The sequence below is a fragment of the Propithecus coquereli genome, unplaced genomic scaffold, assembly GCF_000956105.1.
Source record: "Propithecus coquereli isolate 6110/MARCELLA unplaced genomic scaffold, Pcoq_1.0 Scaffold269, whole genome shotgun sequence".
NCBI classification, from domain to species: Eukaryota; Metazoa; Chordata; class Mammalia; order Primates; family Indriidae; genus Propithecus; species Propithecus coquereli.
Genome location: NW_012148274.1, coordinates 1,844,573 through 1,861,355, shown reverse-complemented (window position 1 = coordinate 1,861,355; position 16,783 = coordinate 1,844,573). Strand labels below are relative to the sequence as shown.

Below are 16,783 nucleotides of genomic sequence, written 5' to 3'. Positions count from 1 at the left end.
CAGTTCCAGAGCCGCCAGGGTGCCGGTCTCGGCAGTTGGAACAACATCCAGACAAACCCAGGAGCAGCTAGGCCTCAAGCTTACCTCTCCGGCAGTCCGTAAATGTGTCTGACGGGCACCAGGTCCCAGGCCCAGCCTTCCCCCTGGGCGCCGAGGGCGGGCCTGAGCTGGGGGAGGAGTGCTCTGCCTGTGGGGCCGGCAGCTCTGGGGCAGTGGCCTCCGGAGGGCAGCAGTAGGGCCGGCAGGGGGAGCACGGGGCCGTCTCTCCTGGCCAGGCTGCTTCTCTGGCCTGTGGAAGCAGCACCTGCTCGTGGGTGTCTCCTTGTCCCCTCTCTGACCGTGGCCAAGTGTGTAACTGTCGTCCCCCAACACACCCCCCCGTGTGAACGGGGGTGCGGAGCAGGAGGGAAGACGACCCCCTGTGACCCCCACGAGTCTCGCTCACGGGCGAGGCCTCCGACTCACCCCTGGCTCCCTTCTTCCCCGCCTCCCGCAGGGTACGGCAGCTGGAGAGAGCTGGCCCAGGCTCTGGCCAGCAGGAATATTCCAGCCGTGGATCCAAACCTCCAGTTCTACCATCCGCAGAGGCTGAGCCTTGAGGTACGTGACCGGCCAGCCCGTTTGCCTGCTGCTGTGTTAACACCCTCGCTTGCCCTGCCCCATGGCCGTCGTCACGGGAAAGCACCAGTGGCTCGGAGGAGGGGCAGAGGAGGCCACCCCTGGAGTCCTGGCCTGGCATCTGGGGTCTCCAGCTGAGCGAGCAGAGGTGGCCTGACGTCCCCGTTTCTGCCTTTGTCACCCAGTCGAAGGTGCCCGCGTCTGGTAGCTCCAGGCACGTCCTGCCTCGTGTGCCGGTGCAAGGGCTGGGCTGTGCTTTGGTGGCGACGCCAGGTGCTCGCTGCTGGGGGCCAGAGATGCTCAGGGGGACGGACACCTCCCTGCAGGTAGCCGGGGTATCGATTGGAAAGGGAGCATTTCCCCACGGTGTTTCTCGGGCCAGCGGTCCTAGGGAGGCAAATTAGGGACATTCGGTCTGGAGCCCCAAGGTTGAGCCTAGAACAGACACGGACCCCCAAAGCTGGAACAGACCCACACAGAACCTGGGGTGTCCCTGAGGGACTCCCACGTGCCGGAACACGTGACAAACCTGGGCAGAGCCTTGGGACATGTGGAGGAAGAGGGAGTCAGGGGCCCTGCCCTCAGGTGGCCTTGGCCCTGATTCGGAAAAAAACCTTTTTTTGTTCCCCTTGTGGGGAAGACGGAGGAAATTCAGGAAAGCAAAAGAACGTCTGGCGCACACCTGCCCCGGGGGTGTCCTGTGAGGGGTGCAGGGCAGCGCCCCGCGGGCGGATGAGCTTCCTGGGAGCAGGACGGTGTTTCCTGGCTCTGCTTCCCCACGGGACCTTCCCGGGGCCCTGAGTCCTGCCCTGCCCCCGTTTCCCATCCTAACGTTCCCAAGTTCATCCTTCATTCTCCCGCCAGGACCCAGCAGGCGGCCAAGGAGGAAGCAGTAACGGCAGCTACCTGAAGTGGAACAGGCCCGTGCCCTGGCTCTCGGAGGTAAGGGACGCTCGCTGTCCCTCTGCTTGGAGAGTGTTGGAAAAATAATTTTTATAGATAATTCCAGGGATTTCAGAAAATTTTCTTCTAGTTGTTACTATTAAAATTTTTACCCTCAGGTAAGAATTACCCCCGGGCTCGTTTGATTTTCTTCCTTTAGAGAAGGAGCATTAACCTTCGCCAAAGGCCTGCTGTGTGCTGGCCTTTGCGTATTACCTCCTGTCCCCCTATGGCCCTGTGAGATAGTGTCATTATCCCCATTTCACAGGTGAGAAAAACAAGGCTCAGGAAAGTTACACGGCTTTCCCAGCCGTGCCAATCCCCAACTGGAAGACAGTTTCCTAAACCATCTTTCTTGGACCATTAAGCCCCATAAGACATTCTGGGAAGGAAGGAGTGCATTTTTAAATAAGTTTTAAAAACTATGTGCTACGTCCCCTTCTCTGAAATGCACGTTAGCGTATGAAAGGTCTTGAGAAGTTCCGCAGTAATCTGTGTAGCTGGATTTAGCTCAGCATGTCCCAAACTTATTTCCTCCTGAATTGCTTTTTTCTGTGAAACACCGATTAATATTCTATGAAATTGGTGTTCTAAGGAACGTGCATTAGGAAACTGCTTTAGAAAATTTTTATGGGAGGCAGTTAAACATGTGCATGAAAGTTGTCAGAACCATCATGATACCTTTTCTTTATGCAGGTTTCAACAGGTTCTTTTTCTTTGGTGAAGAAACTGAGGCTCAGGGAAGTTAATTAACGTGTACGAGGTTACCTTAGGGACGTAGTTGTGCCAGGATTTCAGAGTAGTGTGGTCCTTTGGGAGTGAAATTGTTAAATGTGAGTTTGGTATTTCACAGCTTGTTTAGAACCCAGACTGTTTTAGTGTCTTTTAGACCTGTGGACGCAGGTGGCTTTTCTTGGCTGGGTGGCACAGGCCAGTCCATTGTCTTTGTCCACACCTGTCACAGCCTGGAGGCTTCATTTCCAATCCACCCGTTTGGTCTGGGGCAGGGGTGCAGGAGGTGGCATCGTCCCGACTGCGTTGTTAGGTTATCTGTGCTGCGAAACCACCGCTTTTTAAAGGCTTGAGAGGTTGGTCACAACACTGGCACACCTGTACTGGGTGACGTCGTCAGGTATTTAAGCCTGTCCTACCTGGAGATAGATAGTATTTTGGAAAGAAGTTGCCTTAAAGATCTGGTGATTGGCCGGGCACGGTGGCTCACGCCTGTAATCCTAGCACTCTGGGAGGCCGAGCTGGGTGGATCACTCAAGGTCAGGAGTTCGAGACCAGCCTGAGCAAGAGCGAGACCCCGCCTCTACTAAAAAATAGAAAGAAATTAGCTGGACAGCTAAAAAAAATATACATGTATAAAAATTAGCTGGGCATGGTGGCGCATGCCTGTAGTCCCAGCTACTCGGGAGGCTGAGGCAGAAGGATTGCTTGAGCCCAGGAGTTTGAGGTTGCTGTGAGCTAGGTGATGCCACGGCACTCTAGCCCGGGCAACAGAGTGAGGCTCTGTCTCAAAAAAATAAATAAATAAATAACTAATGTCCCCATTTTTTTGCCAATCTAGGATATATGTATAGATATGTAATGAAACAAAAACAGGGCCCAAGTGGTAAATAGTGATTAAAATAGGATTAACTTTTTAAAGAAACATTTTATTTTAGTAAGTGCGTATGGTCTTTTGGTGGTAAATGGCTGATTTCCATTGATTTCATGGTTTTAACATTAAAACTGGTTACCGAATCCTCATTACCATCTTCAGGGAGTCACTGACCCAGTTCTGTCCTTGTCCCAGGAGGCAGGGCAGGCCCTGGGCGGGTCACACAGCGCAGCCGCCTGGCCTCCACGCCACGGGGCTCCTGCGCCGTCTCCTGACGGCCCTGCCTGTGGGGCGCACTGTCGGCAAGGAGCTCCCAGGCGAACAGCAGAGGCCGCTCACGGCCGTCCACGAGCCGCCAGGCGGAGCTGTGCCCGCCGCTGTCAGGCCGGGGCTCGGAAGTCACCTCCTCAGTGGAGGCTGCAGGCCGCACACAGCCCCGCCCGAGGGAGCAAGGACAGGGGAGAGCAAGGATGGCGGTCCCCTCTCCCACCGTCGCCCAGCGCCAGGCGGCGGCTGGCACCCGGGCTCTCTGACGCCGGAAGTCACTCTCGGAGGCACGGCAGCCTCAGAGGTTGCACGTGGTGTGTCAGAGGGAGACTGGCCCGCTGGACGGCCGGGGCCGGGCTTCGTGGCGTGGCTGTCCGCAAAGCCGTGCTCACGCCCACCCACGCGTGACCCTAATGGACAAAGCCCGGTGCCAGTCTTGTCATCGATTGGTCAATATGCCACTCCCTTGACCAGCCAGGCCGCTGCCCCCAAAACCCAGAGGGTTCCAGGAAGGAAGTTTGGTGATCCCAGAGTCGGGTCAGACACCCCGGGTGTCCGCGGGTGAGTCGTGCGGGCTTCGCCGAGGCGGCGTCTCTCTTGGGGACAGGGCCGTGACTCAGACCCCCTTCGCAGGCTCCGGTCGTTATTCAGCAGCTTTATTGCGCTGTAATTCACGCACCGTGTGATTCAGCCATTCGGAGCGTGCACTTCCAGCGCTTTTAGTGACGTTCACAGAACTGTGCCTCCACTACACTCGATTCCAGAACGTTCTCACGTCCTAAAACGGAAACTGCCCTCCCCGGCCAGCACCGCTCGCCACCCTCTTCCCGCCGCCCCGCCCTCGGCGAACAGTCGCCCGCCGTCCACCCTGGAGACTTGCCTGTTGTGGACGTTTCGTGCAACACGCGCCCTCTGTGTCCGGCTTCCGTGGCTCGGCCCCACGTGTCCAGGGTTCATCCGTGTGGTAGCGTGTCGGTGCTTTGTTCCTTGCCGTGCGGCGTGATGTGCCGCTGCACGGATCTGCCACGCTGTGTGTATCCGTTCCTCTGGGGGGGCATCTGCGTTGCTTCTACTTCGGGGCCGTTTGGATAATGCTGCCGGGAACATCCGTGTCCAGTGTGTGTGTGTTTCCGACTCAATGGCTTCCAGAGCCTCTAATCTCCACCCTGCAGTCTGTCCCGTCCCCCGTCCACCTCGCTTGCTCTGGTGAGATTCCTGCGGCATCTCAGCTCGCCCAGACCATCCCCTCGAGCGGGGGTGACTTCTCCACGGGGACCCCGGCCCTGCCCCAGCGTCCAGGGCTACCCCCGACCTCCACGGAGGAACTCCCTCGGAGGACAGGTGTGCCCAGGGAGGCAGAGTGATCGAGCTGCTCGAAGCTCCAGACAGGACGCAGGTGTGGGGACCGGTGACCTGTCGGCCTTCTCCTCCGGGGTGTGGCCTCGCTGCCCCGGGAGTGACAAGGAGCCGCCAGCCAGGCGTGCGAGGCCCGTGGGTGTGACCTGACCACCAGCGGCCCGACGCGGCAGAGGTTCCGTCAGCGCTCCCGCCCCTGCGCCTGGGCCTCGGCCACAGCCCTGGCATGGCGGTGCCATTTGCTGCGTGTCCGTGTCCGCGGAAGCCCATGTGGGTTTCGCGTGAGGGTGCGGAGCGCACACCCAGTGCTCTTAGAGTAAAGCAAGGAACGCGCCGTTCTGGGCCCGGCTTCCCCAGGCGTTCGTCCGCTCAATGGCCACACTGCGCGGGGGCGCGGGGAGGCGCCGTTCACTCTGCCCGGGAGGTCAGCGGAGGCCGCGGCGAGGAATGTTGGAGAAGGGTCTCGAAGGATCCGCGAGCGGGAGTTTGGCACATGGGGAAGGAATGAAAAGCCCTCCCAGCCCGGAAATGGCATCTGCAGGCGCGCGGGGGTGGAGGGGCGCGGCATTTACGCAGAGACGGGGAGTTTGGCGGAGCACGGGTGGGTGTGCGACGGGGTGGTGGGGGTGAGGCTGGGAGGGGCGCCGGCCTCAAAAGCCTTAAAAGTCACTGTGTGCCACGGTGACACCGCGTCCTGAAGCCTCTGGGGTGTCGGGTACCAGAGCGACTACAGCAGTTCGGAGGCTGCGGGGACCCAGGAGGGAGAAGCCGGTGCAGCTGGGAGGCCGGGAGGCTGGGGCGAGGGTGGGAGACGGAGGCTGGCCTCACCCTCCTGATCCGTATTCACACACGCCCTCCCCGCTGCCACGGGTTAACTGCTGTGTGTCCCTCGGGAGTCAGTTTACCTCTCTGAGCCTTAATAACCTCACCTGTAAAATGAGAAGGTTCCAGCAGATAATTTCTCCACTGTTTCTGACTGCAAGTTCCAAAACCGTCATCAGCCTTAGATGTCCTCTGGCGCTGGGATGACCAGTGCCCCTCCCTGGGCCTTCGCTCCTGCCGGACGACGGAGGGAGCAGCAGAGGGCAGTGCGGTGTCCTGGCGTCCCTGCCAGATACAGTCTCCCAAGCTTGGAGGGACGCACATCCTGGGGGGGCTACCTAGGGAAGAGGAGGGGGCCCACTGGCCCCTCAGAGCCCCCACCTAGAGCGTGAGGGTGGGGGTCACGGTGTGTGGGCTTAATGCTGGGGGGGCGGACCCCAGAGGAGGTGCGGAGTCCTCTTCCTGACCCGCCGCGCTCCCCACAGCATGAGGCTGCCGCTGCTGAGGCTGGAGAGGCCCTGGGGGGGCAGCACGGCGCCTGCCCCCTTCCCCTGCCCAGACCCCTGTGGCCTCCTGCCGAAGGCAGCAGGCTTCCCTGGTGGCCGCCCTCCCGTGCGCGGGTCTGAGCGCCTGCCCAGGTCTGAGCCTCCTGGACGCTGCGGAGGGGAGGAGACCACAGGGCCCTGTGAACTGACTTGAGGGGTCCCCCAGAAGCAGCATGATGTCCCGACGATGTCCCCGTCATTTTCTTCCTTGAAGCCCTAACCCCCCGCCCGCCCTCCGCTCCTGTTCCTGCGAGTGGGGGCTGCTTCCCAAGGCCCCACATTCCTCGCCTCGACCAGGCCGGTGTCCCCAGGGAGGGCCGAGTTGCCGGAGGGCAGGGAGTGACGGGCCGGGTCTTCTCTGGGTCCGGCTGGGGGGCAGTTTCCCGAGGCTGTGCCCGCCCCGCCGGCCTTGGCGTCCCTGTCGAGGAGTCAGTCCCCCTCTCTGCAGAAGACCTCATGCCACATTCTTCCGTCGGGACGTCCAGTCCTGGCGTCCGCCTGGGCCCGGCTTTCCTGAGGGCAGCTCAGATGCTGTTGTCTGATGGGCGGGGCGGGGCAGGCAGGGCCTGCGCGTGGGGGGTGATCGATCGCGGCGCCACCTCCCACAGCCTGGAGAGCGAGCCTGGGGGCGTGGGGGCCGGGACAGGGTAAGCTGACACCCAGCGTCCCTCCCCCGTCCGCCCCGTCCCCAAACGTTCAGCCCTGTCTTGGGAAGGGGCCTCCGCTGCCGCCCCCGGCCCAGTCCTGGGGAGGAGAGAGGGCATTTCCTCCGCCCCTGACCTCCAGCTGCCCGAGCTCTCCCGGCAGAGGCCTGGCCAGAGCGAGGCTCCGAGAGCTGCGGGAGGCCGCGTGGGGAGGCCCAGGTACCTCGGATGCTCCCGGCTGCTTCCCCACGGGGGAGCCGGAAGCCAAACCCCAGGATGGATAAGACTCCAGGGACAGCTGTGGCCTTTCCTCCTACCAGGGGGGCAGCGGGAGTCCGTCTCCTCCCAGTTCCCGTCATCCGCAGTCCTCGCCACGGCCCCCTGCCCGCGGATGCAAACGGCCGTCCTGCACGGCAGGGCACGCAGGCCCCAGGGCGAGCGTCCGCGGGTTCCGGGAGCGAGCGTGCCCGCACGGTGCCCTCTCCCTGCCGCCGAGCCGAGCCGTGGGGAGCTCACACGCCCTCTCTGCCCACGCAGTTCCGGGGCCGGGCCAACCTGCACGTGTTTGAGGACTGGTGCGGCAGCTCCGTCCAGCAGCTCAGGAGGAATCTGCACTTCCCACTGTACCCCCACGTGAGTGCCTGCGGCCGCCACGCCCACCCCGCCCTGCCCCCCTCCTCTCCCCTTGCCTCCGTCTTCCTCATCTCTCCTCACTTCTCTTCTGCTCCGTGTTCTTTCTTTTATCTCCTGGGCTCTTCCTCTGCCCAAATCTCCCTGTTCCCTTCCCAGGGATTCTTTGTTTCATCCTCTGCATCATTTCAGTTCTGGGCTCTCACCATCCTGGTACGCAATACAGTAATAGTTCGCCCAGGGCCACCACGTACAGTTGTGCTGGTTGTGCACTGTGCAAGGTCACCAGGACAAAGAGGCAAGTGGGAGCTGAGATTGAACCTGCGCTCCACTCGCCAAGCCACAGCCCTGGTCTCTCCTGTCTCTGTCCCCTCCTGGTCTTCCCACCAGTCCCGAGTGGACCGATTTTTCCTCTTCCCCCTTCTGGGTAACGGTTTCCTTCCCCTCTCTTGGCATAGGTCCGCACTACCCTGAGGAAGCTGGCCGTGTCCCCCAAATGGACCAACTATGGCCTCCGCATCTTTGGCTACCTGCACCCTTTCGCCGATGGTGAGGCCAGCCCCAAAGCCCCATTCTTCTTCCCGCCCCACAGTTCTGCAGGGGACCGGAGAGCACGAGCCTTAGCGAGAGACGAGCCCACGCTGGACCCCGCTAGTTCTCCCCTCAAGGAGAGGGGCAGCTGAGTCATGGCGCGGTCTCACCCGGTTTCCCCCGGGCTGCCGCCCCGCCCCCTGACTCACCGTCTGGGACTGGCTCATCTCCGTGCAAATCTCCTCCGTCCTCACGCTGCCTCCCCGGAGGCAGAGACCCCCACTTTGCAGGGCGGGCGGCCACAGCACCGGGCCACGGCCAGGGGCTTCCACCCTCTGTGCCGTGCCGATGCGCCGAGAGCTCTCACCCGGGAACTCCGCCCCTCCAGGGACCATCCAGTTCGCCATCGCTGCCGACGACAACGCCGAGTTCTGGCTGAGCCGCGACGACCAGGTCTCCGGCCTCCAGCTGCTGGCCAGCGTGGGCAAGGTGGGCGCGGCTTGCCGCGGCGCTCCCCTGCCCTGCCCTCCGGGAGCCTGGCCACGGGGAGGCCCCCACGTCCGCCAGGGGACTCCTCACTGTCAGCGTCTCTGGTGTGACACCCGGGGAAGGCAGTCTCCAGGGTGACAGCCAAGAGCCTCTCCTGCCCCTGCCCTGAGCTACGGGGGGTGACTGAGGTGCAGGGAGTCAGAGTCGGAGGCCAGAGAGTCGTCTCTGGGTGGGGACGCGGCCGCGGCATCTGCCGTGTGTGCCGTCCGCAGCCGGGTGCTGGGGGTGGCGCTGAGGTCTGCAGGGGTCACAGCCACTCCTGACTCTGCTGTTCTCTCTCCTGCTCTCACCCTCCTCCTCCTCTCACCCTCCTCCTCCTCTCTTCCTCCCTCCTTCCCACCACTTCTCTGCTCCTCTCCTTCCTGCCTCCTGTTTTCCCGTCCTCCTTCCTTCTCCTCCCTCCTCCCTGCCCACACTCCAGACTGGAAAGGAGTGGACGGCGCCCGGAGAGTTTGGCAAATTTCGGAATCAGATTTCCAGGCCGGTGAGGTGAGCGGGAGGGTGAGGGCACACGGGCGCTGCGGCGGCGGCGAGGGGGCTCCCCGCCCACCTTCCGAGCCCCGTGCGCCCTGGCGGGCAGGGTCTCCGGCTGAGAAACCATCCGGCCCACCTTCCTCATTCCACAGACGGATTCACAGGCCCAGAGAGTGTGACCTACTGAAGTCACACAGCTGTGTGACACTCAGGGCTGGAAACCGGGTTTCCTTGCTCCCGCTCCTTGCCCTTCCCGTCTTCTCCCCACCTGTGACGGCCTGGCCACCGGCGGCGCTGCCCCGGCTGCCGGGAGTTCCCAGGCTGTCATGACCTTGCAGGGCCACCTTGGGAGGCTGGGGGACAGGGAGGCCGTTCCAGCCGGGAGTGGCTGGAATCCCCCGAATGCACTGGAGAAGGGAACTTAGTCCTGCCCCGAGCGCCACCTGGCGGCCACACACACAGGCAGGCACCGCACCGGCTCCCTATTGGTGACCCCAGAGGCTGGGAAGGGTCTGGAGTGTGTGGGGGCGGGGGAGGAAGACAGGTGGCTTAGCAGGTGCAGACATATTGTTAGACGGAAGGAAGTTCTAATGATCCGCAGCAGAGCAGGGTGGCTGCCGTTACCAGCGTGTTGCGTACTTCAAAATAGCTAGCAGTGGGCTGGACACAGCCGCAGCTTCCCCTGTAATCCCAGCACTTTAGGAGGCAGGAAGCTTGCTTGAGGCCAGGAGTTCGAGACCAGCCTGGGCAACATATCGAGACCCCCATCTCTACAAAAAATATAAAAATTAGCCGGGCGTGGTGGTGCACACCTGTAGTCCCAGTGGGCTGGGGCAGGAGGATCGCTCGAGCCCGGGAGTTCAAGGCTGCAGTGAGCTGTGATCGTGCCACTGCACGCCAGCCTGGGTGGCAGAGTGAGACCCCGTCTCTAAAGATAAAAATAAGGAAGGAAAAAGATACCACATGTACCCCATAAACATATACAAATATCACGTATCGACAAAAGGTTAAAGAAATGGTAAAAAAAGAATTTTAAAAAGAAGACCATCTCTCCCGCAGAGCGCTGCGGGGTGCCAGCCCCCGTGGCGAGCGTGCGATAGGTAGCTCAGCGCAGCGGCTAATGACGTGGGCTCTGAGGCGAGACTGCCTGGGTCCAGTCCCAGCCGCACCGCTTTTGCCGGAGACTTCTGTGCCCCGGTGCTCTCCGTGCAGGAGGATTTATCTAGTTAGTGTGTATTTGACATGAGGCAGACAGCAACTGCCCTGGCAGGGCTGACCGTTCCTGTGCTTCCGTCGGGCTCTTCCCGTTACCCTGTGAAGTAAGGGCTATTTTCACGCCCATCCGACAGAAGAGAAAACCAAGGCCCGCGGTCAGTAAGAGGTGGAGCGGGGGCTCTGACTCGGCAGTTACCTCCAGGCACTCAGAGCACGGAGACAGGAGGAGGGGAGGCTCTGCTGGTGGGAGAGGAGAAGGGGCAGGGGGGGCCCAGGACCCAGGAGGCAGCCCTCCCTTCCCTGTCCTCTCCCCGCCAGCCTGTCAGCCGCCCGCAGGTACTACTTCGAGGTGCTGCACAAGCAGAACGAGGAGGGCACGGACCACGTGGAGGTCGCGGTGAGTGCGCGGCCGCCCCGCCCCTCCCGGCTCGGCCCTGGCCCTCCCCGCCCTGTCCCCGCACCCCGCTCAAACGCCACCCTCTCCTCTCCTAGTGGAGACGGAGCGAGCCCGGAGCCACGTTCACCGTCATCGACTCCCCTTCACTCTCCCTCTTCACAGGTGAGCAGGCGCCGCCCCTCCCGGAGGCGGAGGCCGGGCACCTGGGGGTTGGTCAGGGGTGAGGCGGGAGGGAGGAGGCTGAAGCCCAAGGTGCTGGGGACCTGGGCGTGAAGGGGTCGGGAACAAGGAGCAGGGCCTGCTGGGACCTTGGGGTCAGGGCCCTAAACTCTCCGGGGTCAGTGACCCCTTCCAGAACCTGCTAGAAGTTCTCTGATCCCTTGCCTCGGAAAAGTGCCCTTGTCCACCCACACACAACACTTTGGATGCAGCTTCGAGGAGATCCAGAGACCACGAGGCTCACTCCAGGCTAAAAATCTCTGCGTGAGTCCTAAGGCCAATCCCCCATTAACAGATGAGGCTGCCATGGTGGTTACAAAGCCGTGGCCGGGGGGAGGAGGCTTTTCTGCCTCCCCGAACGTGCAGTAAACGCACCCTTCAGTCGCCTGTCACTTCCTCAGCAAGACTCCTATCCCGAGACCCACTGAACACACACGGTCCGTCCGTGGCTGGACGGCTGGGGGAGGGGTGAGGGCGGGAGGGGCCGGAGAGGCCGGGAGAGTGTGTTCGGAGGGCAGGGGGGCAGTGTGGAGTACAGGGTGGCGGGGGGGAAGTTGCTGGTGACTAAGGCGCCAGCCCACAGGTCAGGGCAGAAGGTACAGTGGGAGAAGAGGGAATTGGAATCCTTAGATTGCGCGTGACCAAGAGAGGGGCCCATAGCAAAGTTCAGGTAAGAAACGAGTAAGCTGGAGGCCGGGCGGGGTGGCTCACGCCTGTAATCCCAGCACTGTGGGAGGCCGAGGCTGGAGGATCGCTTGAGCTCAGGAGTTTGAGACCAGCCTGGGCAACATAGCAAGACCCCATCTCTACACAAAATATTTTAAAATTAGCCGAGCAGGGTGGCAGGCCCGTAGTCCCATCTGTGAGGAGGCTACTCGGGAGGCCGAGGCAGGAGGATCTCTTGAGCCCAGGAGTTGGAGCCTGGGTGACAGAGTGAGACCCTCCATCTCTAAAAAACTAAAAGAAGGAAGAGCTCTGTCTGGGGCTGAGGAGCGCGAAGGACGGAAGGGAGGAGGGAGGTGCGAGCAGACGAGATGGAAGCACCAGGGGCGGTGCTGGGGGGCAGTCACTGCCGGTCGCTCATTTGGGAGGTGGTGCCGCCCGGACGCTGGAACCCGATCACCTGGGTTCAAACGCGGCTTTGCTGCGTCCGTGGTGCGCTGTTGGGCAAAGGACGTAGATTCTCTGCGCAGCGTTCCTCGTCTGTAAAGTAGGAACAACGTAGCACGCGTCGTGTGGTGGTTTTGGAGATTAAACGAGTTAATATTTGCGAGAGCTGCAGTGCCTGGCTTATTACTGTTTGTTAAGTAAACATAATGACAAATTCCCATCAGATAACACTAAGACGTTTTGAAGAAGAGCTGTCTTTTTCCAGTTTGCGCACAACCGTGATGTGGGCTAGCCATGGCGGGCGGAGGGCCGGACGGGGACAGGGAGGTGAGGCCACGGTTGGCGCAGGCTGGCGGTGAGAGGGACCACACTCATCCTGCACCGCACCCACTGGGACACAAGCCGCCGGCGTCTCTTCCTGGCCCCTCAAGGCGAGGGCTGGGCGGCCGCAGGACGCTCGGCTTCCTCTGTTCTCCTCCGGCCTAGACGAGACGGTCCTGAGGATGGACGAGGTGGGCCACGTCCCCCAGACGGCAGCCAGCCACGCGGGCTCCTCCGACCCTCTCGCCGGGGACGAGCAGCCGCCGGCCGACATGCTGCGGCCGGACCCGCGGGACACGCTCTATCGCGGTAAGGCCTGGGCCCGTGCTGGCGTCAGTCCGGGGCGGGGCACGGCCAGGCCCGTCGTGCTGGGGAAGGAGACTCGGGACGTGTGGGCTCCGCCTCGGTCTCCAGAAAGCCGCAGGGTCTTCCGTGTTCCTCGTGAAGCGCCGCACGCGTGCAGGAGAGCACAGAAGTGCTGGCGCACAGCTCTGTGATGCCACAGACCATTTCAGGGCGAGCATCCGTGCAACCCCCACCCAGGACGAGAAGCAGAAGCAGGGCCCCGAAGTCTGAGTGTCCCCTGCAGCCACACACGTCACAGTCCCTCGCTGGATTCCAGCTCTGGTCATCCAGCGAGAGGAACGCGTCGACGCTAAGTCTCAATGTGTCGTTCTGCCTGGGGGCGTCCACGCTTTAACAGACGATAAAGCTCCCGCTCCGCCCTCGCCCCCCAGAAGTGGCCGCCGGCTGCTAAGGGGTGTCCAGGCCGGGGAAGGAAACCCAGCTGTGGGCGCCGCGCAGGGTGGGGCCTTTGTGGCCTCTCGGGAGTTTCTAGCCCTCACCGAGACCACCCTATGCAGTGACCCACAGTCCCGACTGTGCCTGTGGCGGGGACTCTGTCCCGATCCTCTGCCACCAAGGTGCCCCCTGCACGGCCGTGCCCCAGGGGAGTGGGCCGTCCCAGCCAGTGGGCGTCGACTCTGGCCGCAGCCGCCACTAGCGACCGCAGGACGGCGCCGCCTCCGGGAAGGGGACTTCGCCCCCCCATTCCTCTTCCCTTGCTGTCCGCAGTGCCTCTGATCCCCAAGTCTCGTCTCCGCCACGTCCTGCCCGACTGTCCCTACAAACCCAGCTACCTGGTGGAGGGGCTCCCCCTGCAGCGCTACCAGGGACTCCGGTTTGTAAGTCTTGGGCCCGGGCGGGGGCGGGGGCGGGAGAGGGACCCCGCCTGAGACTCGGCTGGGAGGTGCCGGGGCTGAGCCCCCCTCGCCCACACCCCACCCCACAGATGGGACGGCCTCTCAGGGCCCCGGGCCGGGCTGGGAGAACCGGCCTTCCCAGAGGGACTGCCCCGATGGACAGCAGCAGCCGCACACGGGTCTGTTTCGGGGTCCCCCACGCACGCACACGCACACGCACACGCCAGCTCTGCCCCAGGGAGCGTGTCCGGCGGTCCGGCTGAGGCGTGTACGCTCCGCTCACGCCCACCGGCCAGTCGCCGGCCGTGTTTGTGGGAGCGGCGGACACGGCGCCGGGGAAAGACGAACCGTGGGGGGGTCAGTCGTAGAGAACCCAGAGCCCACGTGGAGCCCGGGGAGGCAGAGCGAGCGCCAAGCTATGTGTCCACAGCGGGACACGATTGCGAGAGCTGGAGGCAGGCGGGGAGGTCAGGCGTCCCGGCCGGGTCGGACAGTGGGTGGGTACACGCGACAGGGTCTTCGGTGGTGGTGATTTCGAGCCATGAAAGGGGGAGAGGGATGCGCGAGGGACATGAGAGGGGCTCGTCCCGGCTGTGGGAGGTGGCAGGTGAGGGTTCAGAGGTTGCGGGGAGAAGGTGGCAGAGGGAGCAGGGCGTGGTCTTGGCTGCAGCGAGGGCAGGAGAGGAGGCCGTGCGGACCAGGGAGCCTGGGCCGCGTCTGCTCAGCGAGCCCACAGGCACGGCGAGTGGAAAGGTCCGCCAGTCCTGGAGCCAAATGCTTCACCGGAGCTCAGAGCTGCCCTCCCCTCCCGCCAAGGGCAGCGCGCTGGGAGCCCTGTGTGAGCCCAGCCAGGGGCAGGCTTCAACCCGCCGACTCGCTTCCTCCCGCGGTCCTACCCTCTCACTCCCGCTGCTGCTTTCTCTGCCTCCAGATTCATCTGTCCTTTGTCTACCCCAATGACTACACCCGCCTGAGCCACATGGAGACGCACAATAAATGCTTCTACCAGGAAAATGCCTACGACCAGGACAGGTGAGCGGCGCTGAGTGGGGCACAACGACGGCCTTGCAGGGGCCCTGCAGGAGCCGGGAGAGCTGCCCGCACCAGCGTGGCCGAAGGCGCCCTCCCAGCCCGGGAGGCCTTGCGCTTCCCTGGTGTTTCACAGACTCGCAGGCCCTCAGGCTCACCCGCCTCCAGCCTCCGCGTGGCCTGGGGTGAAACTTCTGGCTCCTGCTGGGCAGAGCCAGGGCCGAGCCCGCAAAGCCCACACCCCCTTCCTCCCGCAGGTTCAGCTTCCAGGAGTACATCAAGATCGACCAGCCTGAGCAGCAGGGGTCACAGCAGCCAGGTACAGAGTGAGGGCTGAGGCTTCCGGTCAGACGGGGGCAACACACGCACGCACACACACACCCACGCACACACACCCATGCACACACACGCACCCACACATGTACGCGCACACGCACACATGCACGCACACATACGCACGCACGCATACACACGCACGCACGCATGTGCCAGCCCTGCCCCTGAGGAGCTTAAAATCCAGGTCACGTGGCCCCTCCCCCACGTCCAAGGACAGGCCGCGCCCGACCCCCACGTGAGAGCAGTTCTCCCACCCTGTCCACGTCAAGGCACGTGTAGAAAACGGCACCATTTTTAGCAGTGAGCCGGGGCCAGCCGGAGCGAGTGGGGGCGCGGGAGGGGATGACCCGTCTGCCCAGGGGGTCGCTGGCCCCGGCACGCTGCTCGGGAAGTTCTGCTGTGGAGAAGCGCTGTCTTCCTGGGGTCTTTCTTCCGGAGGGATCCAGCCGGGCCATTGCTGGGCCCCTGCAGGTGCCAGGCCCCCGTCGGCACTTTGTGCTCTGTGCCACTCAGAGTCCTGGGGTCAGTGAGGTTGAGCACCTTGCCCAAGGCCACACAGCAAGCGGCAGAGCCCGATTCAGTCCCGTCTGGCCCTTGGCGCGTCACACAGGTGGTCATTGGCTGCCTCGTGTGTCTTGTTGGGAAAAGGCTGCCAAGCGCCGACGTGAGGAATGGCTGTTGTTAACCACAGGTTTTGAGGAGGGCCTCCTAGAAGAGTCCCAGTATGGAGAAGTGGCAGAGGAGACCCCCGCCTCCGACGACCAGAATGCCAGGATGCTGGAGGGAAAGCAAATGCCCGCCTCGACCCCCGGGCAGGACGTCACTGACTACCGCCTCCGGAGCCTGCGGAAACTGCTGGCTCAGCCTCGGGAGGGCCGGCCGGCGCCCTTTTCCAGGCGGAACGCCACGGTGAGGACCAGCGACGTCCCGGTCCAGCATCCGGAGGAGAGGAAGAGGAAGGCCAGCCCCGAGCCCAGCCGAGATTCACCGCATCCTGACACGCGGCCTCCCGGGCGCCCGGCAGGGAACCCGCCTCGGACGAAGAGGCCCAGGCCGGCCCACGATGGCCTCGCCAAGACTCTGGAGCAGTCGCAGTGGCTGAACCAAGTGGAGTCGTACATCGCGGAGCAGAGAAGGGGCGACGGGATGGAGCCCCGGGCCCCCGGGAGGGGGTGGCGGCGGGAGGAGGAGGCGGCGGCAGCCGCAGGCCAGGAAGGACACGTGGAGGCAGAGGAAGAGGGGGAAGAAGAGGAAGAAGAGGAGGATATGAGCGAGGTGTTTGAGTACGTGCCTGTGTTCGACCCCGTGGTGAACTGGGACCAGACCTTCAGCGCCCCGAATCTCGACTTCCAGGCCCTGAGGAGCGACTGGATCGACCTGAACTGCAACACGTCTGGGAACCTGCTGCTTCCCGAGCAGGAGGCCCTCGAGGTCACCAGGGTCTTCCTGAAGAAGCTCAACCAGAGGAGCCGGGGGTAAGGTAAAGGGCTCCCCGGCGCCGCGGCCTGGGGCCCACGGTGGCCGGCCGGCCTGGAGGGCAGGGGCCGGGGGCTGGGAGCCGTGGCCTCCGCTGAGGAGCAGCGGGAATCGCCCCCGGAGCAGGCACCTTGGCCTGTGCCTGGGGCCCTGCCCTGGGCAGGGTTCGGACCCTCAGGTCTTCGGCCCACTGTTAGGCAGGTTCTGGCCCGGGACGCGTATTGAGAACCGGGAGGGCTCGGTCGACGTGGTTCCCCCCGCTCAGGGAAGGGGCTGATAAAGGGACAAACAGGCAAAACAGAGACTCAGAAATACAAATTAAGACCCCACATGGGGCCGGGCGCGGTGGCTCACGCCTGTAATCCTGGCTCTCTGGGAGGCCGAGGCAGGCGGATCACTCAAGGTCAGGAGTTCGAGACCGGCCTGAGCAAGAGCGAGACCGCGTCTCTACTAAAATTAGGAAGAAATTAATCGGATAACTAAAAATACATAGA

General features: G+C 63.0%; 1 protein-coding gene across 1 annotated transcript in view; it reads left to right on the top strand.

Moving 5' to 3' along the window:
- The window catches only part of B4GALNT3 (beta-1,4-N-acetyl-galactosaminyl transferase 3), a 34,686-nt gene that overhangs the window by 10,926 nt on the left and 6,977 nt on the right, over window positions 1-16,783 (top strand). The window contains exons 3-16 of the mRNA XM_012647447.1: window positions 96-189; window positions 497-600; window positions 1,483-1,560; window positions 7,338-7,433; window positions 7,889-7,979; window positions 8,350-8,450; window positions 8,932-8,999; window positions 10,518-10,596; window positions 10,692-10,758; window positions 12,412-12,555; window positions 13,321-13,430; window positions 14,380-14,480; window positions 14,735-14,796; window positions 15,505-16,288. Coding sequence (XP_012502901.1) covers window positions 96-189; window positions 497-600; window positions 1,483-1,560; window positions 7,338-7,433; window positions 7,889-7,979; window positions 8,350-8,450; window positions 8,932-8,999; window positions 10,518-10,596; window positions 10,692-10,758; window positions 12,412-12,555; window positions 13,321-13,430; window positions 14,380-14,480; window positions 14,735-14,796; window positions 15,505-16,288 — 1,979 coding nt within the window. The remainder of the gene's footprint in view (window positions 1-95; window positions 190-496; window positions 601-1,482; window positions 1,561-7,337; window positions 7,434-7,888; window positions 7,980-8,349; window positions 8,451-8,931; window positions 9,000-10,517; window positions 10,597-10,691; window positions 10,759-12,411; window positions 12,556-13,320; window positions 13,431-14,379; window positions 14,481-14,734; window positions 14,797-15,504; window positions 16,289-16,783) is intronic.